General features: G+C 39.3%; 2 protein-coding genes across 2 annotated transcripts; both read right to left on the reverse strand.

Annotated features, from left to right (window-relative positions):
- Positions 1–4253: 4253 nt before the first annotated feature.
- Positions 4254–7848, reverse strand: tlr21 (toll-like receptor 21). The gene has a single exon (XM_080039225.1). The coding sequence runs from the start codon at positions 7814–7816 to the stop codon at positions 4883–4885; it is 2934 nt and encodes a 977-aa protein (XP_079895351.1). The 5' UTR covers positions 7817–7848; the 3' UTR covers positions 4254–4882.
- Positions 7849–9663: 1815 nt separating this feature from the next.
- On the reverse strand, positions 9664–10257 carry cnfn (cornifelin; the record flags this gene model as incomplete). The annotated part of the gene is made up of 3 exons (XM_080039917.1): positions 9664–9753; positions 9905–10041; positions 10134–10257. The coding sequence occupies 3 exons, from the start codon at positions 10255–10257 to the stop codon at positions 9664–9666; spliced, it is 351 nt and encodes a 116-aa protein (XP_079896043.1).
- Positions 10258–13328: the final 3071 nt, after the last annotated feature.

The following is a 13328-nucleotide window of genomic DNA, read 5'->3' on the forward strand; positions in this document are numbered from 1 at the left end:
TATTATATTTTTTTTTACAGAATCCAGTGCAGTATGAGCCATGTGCGTGGTAGGGCTTCATCAGACAAACAAATGGTCTTCAATGTGTTCAACAGAAAATTAAAAGCTACAGATAAAAACTGCTGCTCGGTGAAAAGATTCCCTACAGACTGCAAATGTTTACACCATAATGGTAAAATGAAGCGACTGAAGAGCCGCAAGGAGAGGACTCAGATGCGAGGAGGTGGGAAGGAAGCCTCAAAGTCCAAATCTCATCAGCAAAGCAGTGTAGACATGGCACATTTCCAAAACTGCTGTCACAGTAGCTGCCATTGTACTTCAAGGAGAGATGCACCGTTTCCAAATGTTGTTCCTGCCGGACAAGAGCCCAGTATCATCACAGGCAGTCGTCTTACAGGACACCATGGCCTATTCAACCACGAGGTGAAGTCCATGGACATCGAGCGCTTGTTAAGTGAGCAGAGGAAACTGGAGAAAAGTGGACAGAAAGTACAAGGAAAGAACAATGCTACTTCACGTCCATCTTCAACTTTGCAAGTTCCTTCTCCATTTTGTTGTAATGCTTTGTTGGTTGCTGATACTGACGAGGTCATGCCATTTGAAAAAGAAGCATACCATGCAACAAAGGCCCATGATGATCATCAGGAGAAAAATAGAAAACTCAGCCAGGAATTAATAGTTTCACCAGGGGAGCGACAACAGCAACAACTTGATCCGTCATCTGGAAGTTTTAAAAGCATCCTCTCATCTAAACCAAGCTCACTCGATATAGTGATACTCAAGAGCAAGAAGACCAACCCTGTCATGTCTGAGAAGGACAGAGAGTCACAGTCGACTCCCACTGCTGACAGAGGAAATGTGAAAACCTTAAAGAAGAAGGTAAAGGGACACTTCATTTCTACTTTGGAGCACACACCAAAGAACCAGGAGTCTTCTGTCAATCAAAAAGAAGCTCACTGCCTCAGCCCAAGCCCAATTCAGCTCTCCAGCTCACACCCTGCTGACGGCTTTGACGTACAGCACAGAAGACAAGATACCGACTGTGTGCCTAAGTCTGTCAGTGCATTGGCAGCGGGTTTGTGTGACTGTTTGCAGTTCCCCCTTGGGAGAAGGAGAAACCTGGTGGCTGAGAGCAGGGAGGTGCTGCTGAGAGCTATAGAGGAGAGGCACGGGCCCTGGCTTCAGGAGAACCTCCTGGAGGTTTTGGAAGGGCTTGGCGTTAGTACTTCTCCCGAAAAATACCTCAACGATCAGGAGCCAATTGGGAAAGAGGAAGCGGAGCTCCTGCCTAAAGGTAGGCAGGCACACAAATACTCGTAATAAAACAATACAGTATGTAAGGTGTTCTTTTAAAGATTGTTTGCTAACTCAGCGTAATTGCATGTTTTATAATGTATTTATAATCACACAATTCTCGCCGTTATCTGTATGAGGAAACACCTACATTATTGAACATATATTAAAACTAGGGCTGTCAAAATTTATCGTTAAAGCAGGGTGATTAATTTCTGGAATTATCGGCATTAATTTTTTTAACGCATTTAACGCGTGCAGAATGATCCGCCCCGTACATCCCACCGGCTCTGTACTACAGTCACTACTGACCCAGGATCAGTAGCTGCGCGCAGCCAAACATAGCAGCATGTTAGCCCGTGCCGTGTTTGAAAGTTTTAAACTGCTAACGGTCACGTCTGTGTCGGGGGCATAGATAGTATATAAAATCAACTGCCGCGCGCGTGCACACACACACACACACACACACACACACACCGCGGACTGTAATCAAGTTGTATTCAATAATGCACAACCTATAGATTCACCAAATAAATGCCATTCTATAGCCTATCCTATATTTGCCCAAAGACATATTAAAGAGACAGACCAATTGAATTATGGTTTGGAAGGTAGGCCTATATATTTTAGTTTGATTTAAATTTATTTTCGGTATTAAAACCATCATTTGGATTTTCAATTAATAAACATACTAATTTTAAATGTAGATATCCACCTTCTGTCATTTATCTTTCCGTTCATACAACAATACACAGAGAAAATTTGAATTTTTCGGGAATATTTCGAATGGTAAAATTAATCGTGATTAATCCACAGAATCCTGTGATTAATCTGATTAAAAATTGTAATCGTTTGACAGCCCTAAGTAAAACGTGTTGACAATAGAACTTAACTTTTTAATAATATCTTATTTTGAACAAACTAATATTGATAATACCATATCAAGATTACAATATTACCTTCAAATAGCATGGAGATTATACTGGGATAATTATCCATTCTACCAAAGTTTAAGTTTTGTCAACAAAGTTACGTTTACATTCAGTGTAATTTACCAAAAGGCAAGTTTAATGCATTTATTTTCTCATAAAATGGTTGCAATGCAGAATTTTTTAATAATAATTATAGCCTTTGTATCTATGTAACCAAATGTTTATTAGCGTCACCATTTTCGCCAGTATTAACAGGAGGAATAATAGCAGCCAGCGAAACCTCTTTCAATGTTCACAAGGGCAGCTTATTGTTTTGTATTGAAAAATATGGAACGTTTCCTTTTTAAAGTGGCATTTCTCAGGAGTACAATGAGTACACCGCAACAGCATTGTTTCACGTTGATTCACAAGGTACATTTGTTGTTTTAGGAAAAGCAGTAGTAAGCCCTCTACATATTATAGTTTGGTAGCAGTTCTTAATTTTTGCATCTTCTTTATAGATGTGTTCACAACAGCCTTTCAAGTCAACACTGACAGTCAGCCATGCTTTGACAACCAGATAACCACTTCCTTCAAAATGAAGGGAAGTGGACATTTTAACTGGAATGCCAGTCCACAACGACACCAAAACCCAAAACAGGTAAGACACTAAGTTTACTCTTAAAAGGATAGTTCAGTATTTTTTAAGTGGGGTTGTATGAGGTTCTTACAGTATGCATAGTTAGTTTGTTACCTTATGTAGATGGCGATCAGTGCAGTAATTTCAAGGAGTTTGGGGGCGATGTTGCTGTAGCAGTAGTCAGCATTTTACTGTTGGAAGGGGGGGGGGGCAGCAGAAAAACTAGTTTCACCATATATATACAAGCTTACTTAAAAAATAAATATCTGTTCAATAATATGCCAAATTAATGATTTTTTTCACTGCTGATTTGCAGGCGGATACGCAGCACTGTACTGGCTTGAGTTGGGTTGGTAATACATTACCAAACTACACTTGTAAAAAGTGCAAAAATAAATTGCTGTCTGCCCCTGCAGTGCAGCGTATCAGTCCGCCAATCAGCGGTCTAAAGATCCTACATTAAGTGTACAATTGAACAGATATTTATTTTTTAGATCAGCATTTATGTGTTTTTCTGGCCCCCTCTGCAACAGTACAATGCTCACTTCTCCTAAAGTGACGTTTCTCTGAAACTCCTAATAATGACTGCGCTGCGAAAAACGAACTATGCAGAAGTACCTCATACAACCTCACATTAAAAATACTGAACAAACCCTTTAACTCTTTCTCATTTAAGTTATTTTCACATGTGGCCCTGCTTTTATTTTTCCTTTAGTGCTCTTCAGACAATTTGGACGTTTTCTGGTTTTCATGTAAAGCATTCAGTCAGTCTTCTAGATGATATCCTCAGACCTATTTATTTTCTCTCCTCAGTTCAGCATGGGCTTCTCCTCCTCGGATGTTATAGCCAGTGACCATTCGTTTGCTCCCTCTCCAACCTCGTGCTGGGCAGAAAGAGCATCAGCATCTCACCACTGGGAAGAGCCTAAGAGCAAAGAGGCTGTTGAATTTGATGTCTTCGAAGACAGTTTTATGAACTACATCAGAGCAGCGACAGAGAGGAGCAGTGGATTTCAATACAGTAACGGCAACAACCAGAATTTCCTTCCATACCAGACGCAGCTGCCGGATAGACATTCTGCACAGCCAATGCACTATCAGCAAGAGCAACACCCATCTGAAAGGGAAAGATACTCTTTTGTTCCCTCCTTCTCAGCCCACAATCCCAATCTTCAGCTGAGCAACCACTTCCAGCCTTTTAGCCAATATGGTCACCCTTCAACTTGCCCTCCACTCAGGTCCCATCACACTGATATGACTTATTACCCCCCATCTCACATGCTTGAAAGAGAGCCAGCAGCCTCATGTTCTTCTTTCCCCAGCCCTGAGCACTGGTCCTTCCCTCCTATGAGACTGTACTAATGTTTGGTGAAGCTCTACATAGAAACATGCCTGGGAACCTTTTTTTTGGCTTAACTTAGAAAAAAATATTCTTGTCTATTCTTGTCAATTCACACTATCTACTTAAACTTCTTTTTCACCGTCAGTGAATATATGAGTTGTGTAGCCATATTTGATTAAACACAAAGTATTACATGTTATAGCAATAGCTGTCAACCTTGAAAAGTAAATCCTTTTATTCGTCCTATTCATGCGAAGATAAAGAAACGCACAATTATGTATTGTTTACATCCTTGGAGCATTTTTTTTTAATATGCAGAACTGTATATTAACACACATCTTCTTCAACACAGGTGCTATAATGAGAAATTATTTACAGACCAAGAACTTTAGCCAAGAAAGTTCTAAGCTATTTCATATTGTGTTGTGTATGTGGGCTTAACATTTAAATAAAATAAAACACATTTGCACTATTGTGCAATAGAGACATGTAATATCAAGCAATGTTAAGTATAAAATAAAACTGAGCAAAATATAATGACATTTCTGATTCATGCTTGTATGAATGATGTTCTTAGAAGTCCAAAGATGCATCACACTGTACACCTACACCATATATTTATGACCCTCTCCCTTCAGAAGACTAATTATACATTTAACATACTGAGAGTTTTGTCTTAATCACAACTCAATTTGTTTAAGATAGCAAGTAATCCTTCTCATCTGATGTGTGAGTTTCAATGCATTCAGTTTCTTTGCTTTCAGGAGTTACACAACATGTATCATTTCCTCCTACTTCAAGTCTGCTTCCTGTTCCAATTGACCTACGTAGCTGATTCCAAAACAGTTCTTGGGCCTGCGTGGGGTTAGTGCAGTCTGAGTCAGGCCACTGCAGATAGGTCTTTTTTAACATGACTTTCCTCATGCGGTGATAGGACGACAGCTGCCTCTCTGCTATTGGCTCCAGGAACACGAGCAGGAGAACGTCACGATGCTCATCGAAGAGTCTGTAGCTGGCCAGTTGGATCTCCAGAGAACACCACTCACTTCTCAGGAAATTCCTGCTCACCACACAAATAGTTTTACGGCTGCCGTATACAGCAGAGACGATGTTGTCCACAATATAGCGGCCTGGCTCAAAGTCCCTGTGATGTAAGCAAAGTTTAAAAGAAGATCCATTTCCCTCCAGGTTGGGCAGCAACTGCTCCATGACCCATTGTTCATCAGAGGAGTTATAGGAAATAAATGCATCGTATTGACAGTGTTCCTCCTTTTCTCTGATTCGACGCCACTGCTCACTGAACCAGGAACGGAAAACATAGTAACTGTACTTCATCTTCCAGTAAAGTTTGACATAAAGCAAAGGTGTGACTGTAAACAGAAATACCACAACTGCTGTGCTAAAGAAAAGGTACTCTCCTAGATCGATGTAACACACTTTGGTATCAAAATTGTAGAATTTGTGTTTTGCATCGTTTGGGCACATCAGATTGTAGAGATATACCACCTGGACATTTGGGTTATGTTTGGTCCAGTTTTGCACAAGGTTGTTCTTGCAGGTGCAGCTTAAAGGAATAGCACGTATGTCAAGGTAGTGGAGTTTAGGTAAACTCTCTAGGGCATCAACAGGAATGCTCTGCATCACATTGCGGTTGAGCTGCAGTGTATTTAATTGAGTAAGATTCCCAAAAACCTCCTTTGAAAAGTTCTGAATGCCCATATTTTCTACAACCAATCTTGTCAAATTTCTTAGATTTTTAAAGACTCCTGGTTGTAACTGTGCCACCCCAACACAGCAGTTATCCAATGTGAGGAATTGTAAACCTGTCAGGTCATCAAAGACATCATGATCAAGATGGGAGATTTTATTATTGGTGAGATACAGAGATTTCAGCGAGTTGAGGCCATGGAAAAATTTCCTGGGTAAAGTAGTAAGGCCATAAGGTAGCTGCCCATCCAATTTCAGATCACTGAGTTTGCTGAGATTCATAAATGGTGAAAATATCTGTTTTGTGAAATAGCGAATCTGATTACTTTGTAAATCCAGCACTGTTAGTGTGTCTTGAAAAACACGATAGAGGGAAGTGTCAATCTGTCTCAGGTTGTTCCCATCTAGATAGAATTTGGCCAGACTTGTTAGTCCTTTAAGGCCAGATGGCTGAAAATGAGTGATCTTATTACCTCCTAGGTCCAGTATAGTCAAATTTCGGAGTCTGTGGAAGGTCCCATTAAAAATGACAGAAATGCGATTGTTGCGTAGGTTAAGGTTTTTCAGGTTAAAATTGTCTTCGAAGGTGGTTTTGAACAAATCAGTTAAGAGGTTATTGTCCAAACGAAGCTGCTCAAGCTTTTCTAGCCCTTTCAAAGCCCTACGATTGAGATAAGCAATTGAGTTTATGTTCAATTTTAGCGTCTTGATATTTGGTGTATGACGGAAAGCATAAGCGTATACTGAGATAATGCGATTGTAACGGTAGCTGAGCTCTTTAAGATTTTTTAATTTAACTACATTTTTCTTTTTACAAGATGGGAGGGAGGTGAAGTGGTTGTGCTCTGCAATGAAGCTTTTTAGATTTGTCTGTGTACTGAGAAAGTCGAGACAACTTGTGCTTTTCAGGTCGTTCAGGGATAAATCCAAAGCCCCTGTTATATTAGGGCAATCGTTTAGTGCGTAGTCTTTTAAATTCGTTATCCCATTACTTGCCAGAGTCATATTTCTAATCCTTTTCATCTTTTTCTTTAACAACATGCATAGCTCCTTGAGAAGGGTTTCATTTTTTAAACCTGTCCCAGAGAAATCTACGTGCTCTGGGCTGACATTGCTGATATTTAAAAACGCCACTAGCTTGACACTTGTAGAACGCAAACGCAGATACTTTATTTGTCTCAATTCCACTCCTTGAAAGGCCATTGTAGGGAGCACAGAATTGTACGACAAATCAAGCACTTTAATAAACCCAAGGAATGAATGTGTACATCCTAATGTAGACAGATTATTTCTGCATATATACAACACAGAGAGGGATTTGGGTAGTGACACATTGTTGTGGCGGAGAGAGGTAAAATCGTTAAAGCAAAGATCTAGCAGCCTCAACTTTGTTAGATGGGACACAGACTCTGCAATCTCGGAGAAATTTGTCAGGAAGTTCTGCCTCATGACTAAAGTGTCCAGGTTGAGAAGATTGGAGAAAATGCCCTCGGGGAGCTGCTTTAATTTATTCTTCGTCAAAGAGAGAAAGGTAAGGTTATGGAGGTCCTTAAACAGAGAGGAGTTCAGCTCCAATATGCTGTTAAAAGACAGATTTAGAGACTTCAGTTGATGCATGTTTTGGAAAGCAAATTTGTCGATTTTACTCAATTCATTATTATCCATCCTGAGGTTCTGAAGGTTTGGTAGATGAACAAAGCTCCTGTTGGGAATGTACCACAGTGGATTGGACTTGATGGTCAGATTGATGGCAGATGGCGGTAGGTCATTTACAATAGCGGACATGTTGTTTGCCCTCCGATTGACACAGTTGAAATCTTGTCCGCGTGAGTAACGGTTTTCAATGCAGTTTTTAAAGCTGTAACCGCTGAGGAGTTGAAATGAACCAAGAACTGACAACAGCTGAAAACTTAGACTCAACATTTTGTCTTGTTCCAGTACAAAGAAGCAGTCCTTTAAATGGTTGTCTTCGGTGTCTGTTGTTTCGGTTTGTTTAAATTTCACGTTGCAATGTCCGTAAGCAAGGCTCCTGGGTTGTGCCTCATTGATGGTGGTAAATGAATCTGAGGACGGAAAGAGCAGCACATACTACATGTCATGTTGTGCAGGCGATTTGAAAGATGATATTTTAATAGCAAAATTCTTGTCAGCTACATTTGTCTCCAAATTCTTTATTTTTCAAGCAAAAACAATGCAAGTAAAGATCTGGTACCTCTGAGAAAAAACACCCTCATATAATATCATCGTTTAAGAAAAAGTTTCAGTTAATTTGCACATTGTATAAAAGAAAAATATATAAATGTCGCAATTGCTTTAAAAAATAATTGATATGAAGCCACAAAATAAAATAAAAAATTACCATATTTTAATCATGTTGAAAAATATGAAATACTGTATAGTTTAATGTTCCTTTACTGCCTTACTACCAAATTAAAGTTTCACTAGGTTCCTAATTCCAGTACACTAATAATCTCAGGTCGAAGAATACTCTAATCTTTACTCAGGATTTCATTGTGTTTCTAAACAAAATGCAAGGTTAGAATTTCCACAGAATAATTTCTTTACTTTCATATCCCCTTTCACTCTGCTCGGTTCCTTCTTGTCCTGAGATTTTTCCACTCTTTATTATGATCTAGACCTGTTACTATTAAAACATGCCATGAAAGGTTTTACAGCAAATAACCTGGCCTATGCTGACTTTACTGATGCAGGAATAGAATACAGGCAACTAAATGATTGTGACATTGTGTGCCTCATCTAACAGTATGTGAGTAATGTGGCAGCATTAGAAGAGACACGGACACTTCTGAATGATCCCTTTTGCATTTTCTGTCACTGACCTTCTCCCATTATTTGTATTATATTTCAGTCAACCGCTTTTAAAGGAGGTATTTTTAGTTATACAACTGGCTGTTCAATATATTAAATACCTGATGTCCTCTGAGAAGTCAATCTCATAAAATCTTTCAACACGCTCACTTCTAACTGCCAATTACAGTTTAATTTGTTGCTATATTTGGATTTACATTCAATAACATTGTTTTGCCATGACAGCCTTAACGGTTCAAATGTTGTTCGCCTCACCTTGCCTCTGCAGAAAGCTTCTTGTACCGTGGATATCTTCGACAGACTAAAATCAAAAGAGGAAGATGGATGCTACCCATTCTTATCCTTTGAAATCAGTTTCCGCACATAAAAAAAAGTCTGAATCACAACATGATAATTCCAAGAGGTTTTATTGAAAAATGGTTGCTTGAATCAATACACATTTGTTAATTATACATATAAATAAACAGAATATAAAATGAATACATGACATAATCCAATAATACAATTAAATAGTCTGTATTACTTCACCACTAGAAAGTTGCAAGTCACTGTTGCTGTACAACTCAACATTTCCTTATTCACGTCTTTCCTGTTTTGTTGCAGAGAATCAAGCACAGTGAGTCAATAATTATTTGATTCTTAAGTGCGAATTATTCAGTGTTAAAGTCTATGTGTTGAAAAATGGAATTATATCTCTGTTGTCTTATTTCCTGCCATCTCAATAATTTAGCCTTGCTCCAAGTCTCTAAATCACTGCTCACATCTCAGGTTTCTAAAAATACATATTCTAGATATCTAATGTGTTATAATTATGTAGAATAATTAGGTGAAACAAAAGAACAATCAAACAGATTATCAGGCTGACATGAATTCTGAGCACAAATGTCCAAATACTATACCTAAATAAGTCATTTAAAAATTGTGGTCAATGCATCTTCTTTTTATCCTCTCATCTTCTGCTCTCTCGCCATCTGACACAGTCCACACAGGGGCAGGCAGGCCATGATAACCCAGTCATCACACACAGAGCCCTGTGAAAAGAACAGGTGCAGTAGGCTGGTCACCAACATAAATCATCTCTCGTATACTGTATATCCATATATCTCAACCTCAGAGACTATATCTCAGCATTTCACAGCTACTACAAAATAGCATCCCTTTATTCAGCATCAGCACGCTTACATCAATGCGGTGTCTGCTGCGGATGCTTGTCCGTAGAGCAATCATGGCACCAGGAAGGAAGGGCACGCAGCAGCTGTCCCCGTTCTCCTGAGCAACCTTACAGGCCAGGATACAAGGGAGGAACGATGCACAAAGGCCTGGAGGGGGAGAGACATGTTGTCATATTTGAACTTCATTTTAAGAGTTGGTTCATTTTTTTGCTTCCTTCTACAAACACATGACCACTCACAGATGCTGCAGTCTTCAGCGCAGTCGCACACATTTGAACTCCAATCTGACAATCCAGTGTGTACTGTGTACTGTGTAACAGAGACCTGAGGCGGTGAGCTGATCACATTTGTCTGGAACGCCATCGCTACAAGTAGAAGTAGAAAGTAGAAATATAAAACACAAAAATAGATCATATCCGTAAATATTATGTTTCATCCTGAGAATCTGGTATTTGTTAGGTACTCACTATATTATTAAAAATTAAAGATCCCAGTTTACATTAACAGCATTGTATTGACCAAGCAAATGATCTGCTTCATGTACAATCCTCTGTCATCGAACCTTCTGCAGGTTTTCATTCCAACCAATCCATCAAAGACATTTAAGCATTTCCACTAATAGTGCACCAGCAACCAGAAAGGGAGGCCTTACATTAGTAGAATCGGTTAGTGTAATTAACTGGAATGAAATCCTGAAGACTACTCCATGCAGAAAGTCTGGACAACCTTGGCTTGGAGGAAATTTTTCTTCACAGCTCACCTGCTCTCCCCTTCTGTGGTTCGTGTTTGGCTTCTGAAAAGGTTGTCGCTGGCAGAGGCCAGTCACAAGCCAAGTCCTCAAACAGGGCATCTAGGACATGCTCTTATACTCAGTGTGACATCAGGCGTTCACTGAGGCCCGGTTTCTATTGATATAACAGCAAACAATGACCATTTGTGAATGTGCAAAAGATGAAACCCAAATGTTTAGTTTTGAGGCGTAGACACCTTTTAAAAGTATGCTCCTTACATGACAAGGTCACAGTGTTTTAGACCAGAGTTACCTTTTAAGGGCAGGTGTGGTGTGTGTACTCACTGTGGGCCCAACTCTTTAAATGGGAAAATAAGAGAGGTATGACCCTAAAGCACAGAACTGAGTGGAAAGAGGGTTTGTACTCTCGTGCCGCAATGCATCTTCTACACATTTCAATTAGCATGGTATGTCCAGAACACATGTGCATGCAGTAGTGATGTGAGAAGGGAAGTACAACACATATCTGTTTATCCAAGCCTCCTCTTTGGATCCCATTGAGCTGTAGACCGAACATGTTATGTGAATAATTTCTTTACATTACATTAAGTCAATACAGAAGGTTGAATCCCAAAGGTGAAACCAAACATAGAGGGTATGGACATTACGATCACGGTACCTGGTGTGCATCTAAATCAGGGGTGTCCAAACTACGGCAGGCCAATAAAAAGCGGCCCGTGGCCGATTTAAAAAATATACTGTAATGTAATATAATTTTTTTTTTTTTTAGTTAACCCACTAGTGCAGGGGTGTCAAAACTGATTGATTGGCCCGTGGCACGTTTTAAAAATGTAATGTAATATGGCCCTTTTAGTTTTTAAATAATTTAAATGTATTAATTATATTACAAAGAAATATGTCCCATAAAAGAAAAAGAGCACCAAGCCCATCCCAGAGGACCTTGCATAATATTTTATTTTATATTAATATTATTATGGAAAATCCATGTGTCCTTCTTCAATAGCTTCTAATTCATCTGACACAGTGTCTCCAAATAATTTTTTCACACTAAATTCTTCAGATTAAGTTTCTTAATTTTCCTCTCAAAGTGCACCAGATTCATGCATTTCACTTTAAGAAGTAAAAGAAAACTCCCGGGGGAGCATACCCCCGGACTCCCCTAGGAGGGTCGGGAACTCGGCTGGCTACTATTTTCACCCAGCTGGACATTGGAAGCAATAGCAGAAAACACTGGGTGTCTGGAGGCATTTAACAATAGTCAATGATTTGGGCAGGGCTATTTCTGTTTAATTTGAAGGAAAGTGTTGCAGTGAAGAAGGATTACAATTTACGAAGACACTATGAGAGCAGCTACATGTCCTGATAAATGTGTTATTTTTGCCAAGTGGCCCGGCCCTTCGTAGATTTTTCTGTTTGTGGCCCTCAGTGAAAAAAGTTTGGACACCCCTGATCTAAATGAAAGACTGGATCTGGACACACAATACAAAAGCAATCACCAAGGTCATTCAATGCAGCTGTCAGACTGTCTAACCACCACTGTGCTCCCAGTAAGACACACACACACACACACACACACACACACACACACACACACACACACACACACACACACACACACACACACACTATATAATACAAATGTATTGTATCTTTGCTTATTGCATATTTTTATGCTTTTTCTCTCTTTTGCTGCTGTGACTCTGTACATTTTTTCCGCTGTGGTACTACGAATAAAGGAATATCTTATTTAATCTTTAGTTTTGGCAAGAAAATAACAACAAATTGCAGCACAGAGAAGCCCAATGTAGAAATGTATAGACAGCTTTTGTCCACCAGAGAGCACTGACTAGTTCAATTTCACACTATGAAAAGTCCTTGTTTATCTGGGTCACAATTCCTAATTATAATAAAATAAAAAACAAATTAAAGGGATCCCTATTAAGATTATTAGATTAAGTTTGGGTTTTCTTACTTTAAGGATATATCTCGGCCGATCGTTAATGGATTTTATTAAACTACAAAATATAGAAAAAAGTATTAGCCTAATACAATCCAGTATTGTTCTGACTACAGTTTCTTAGACAGCAGTGTTTACATTCTAGTTCACAACAGAGCAGCACTTTGACAAACTGTGAGAAATCTGAGTGTTGTGGAACTGTGTTATTATCGCACCAGACACATCCCCCCCAATTAGGCACCTTGGAGAAGTCAGAAGAGCAACTATGACCACCCAGCCACTCCCTGTGCACTCCATATTACTTGCCGACATACAGTGTATGTAACTAACTTTAACATGAGGCCTCTGTGGTGTGTATTGCAAAGCGGTTAATCATACAAAGAAGCCGACTATGACATAAAGGAGAAAAACATCAGTGATGTTGCTCAATAATAGAATTTACCAGAAAACCCCTTGTTCGAGACAGAAGTAACCGCAAGAGTGTCCATTTCCTCACACATTTGGCACATAAATTGTTTTGTTTTTAAAATAAATCCTTTAGTAACACTGAGAGGAGAATTGCCACACCTGTCTCTCTGTCTGGGCTAGTCTATGGAAGGTGCAAAAAACGGCTTACTGAGTCACTCAAGCTTTGTCAAGCATTTTGCATTGTCTTGTATGTGTACACAAACATACTTGGCCATTAAAGCATATTCAGATTCTTAAACTGCCTTTCCAAATGTGTGA

This window comes from Ammodytes marinus (genome assembly GCF_949987685.1).
Source record: "Ammodytes marinus genome assembly, chromosome: 13".
NCBI classification, from domain to species: Eukaryota; Metazoa; Chordata; class Actinopteri; order Uranoscopiformes; family Ammodytidae; genus Ammodytes; species Ammodytes marinus.

Coding starts and splice junctions, on each gene's coding strand:
- tlr21 (XM_080039225.1), bottom strand. CDS start 7,816: ATGTTGAGTCTAAGTTTTCAGCTGTTGTCAGTTCTTGGTTCATTTCAA.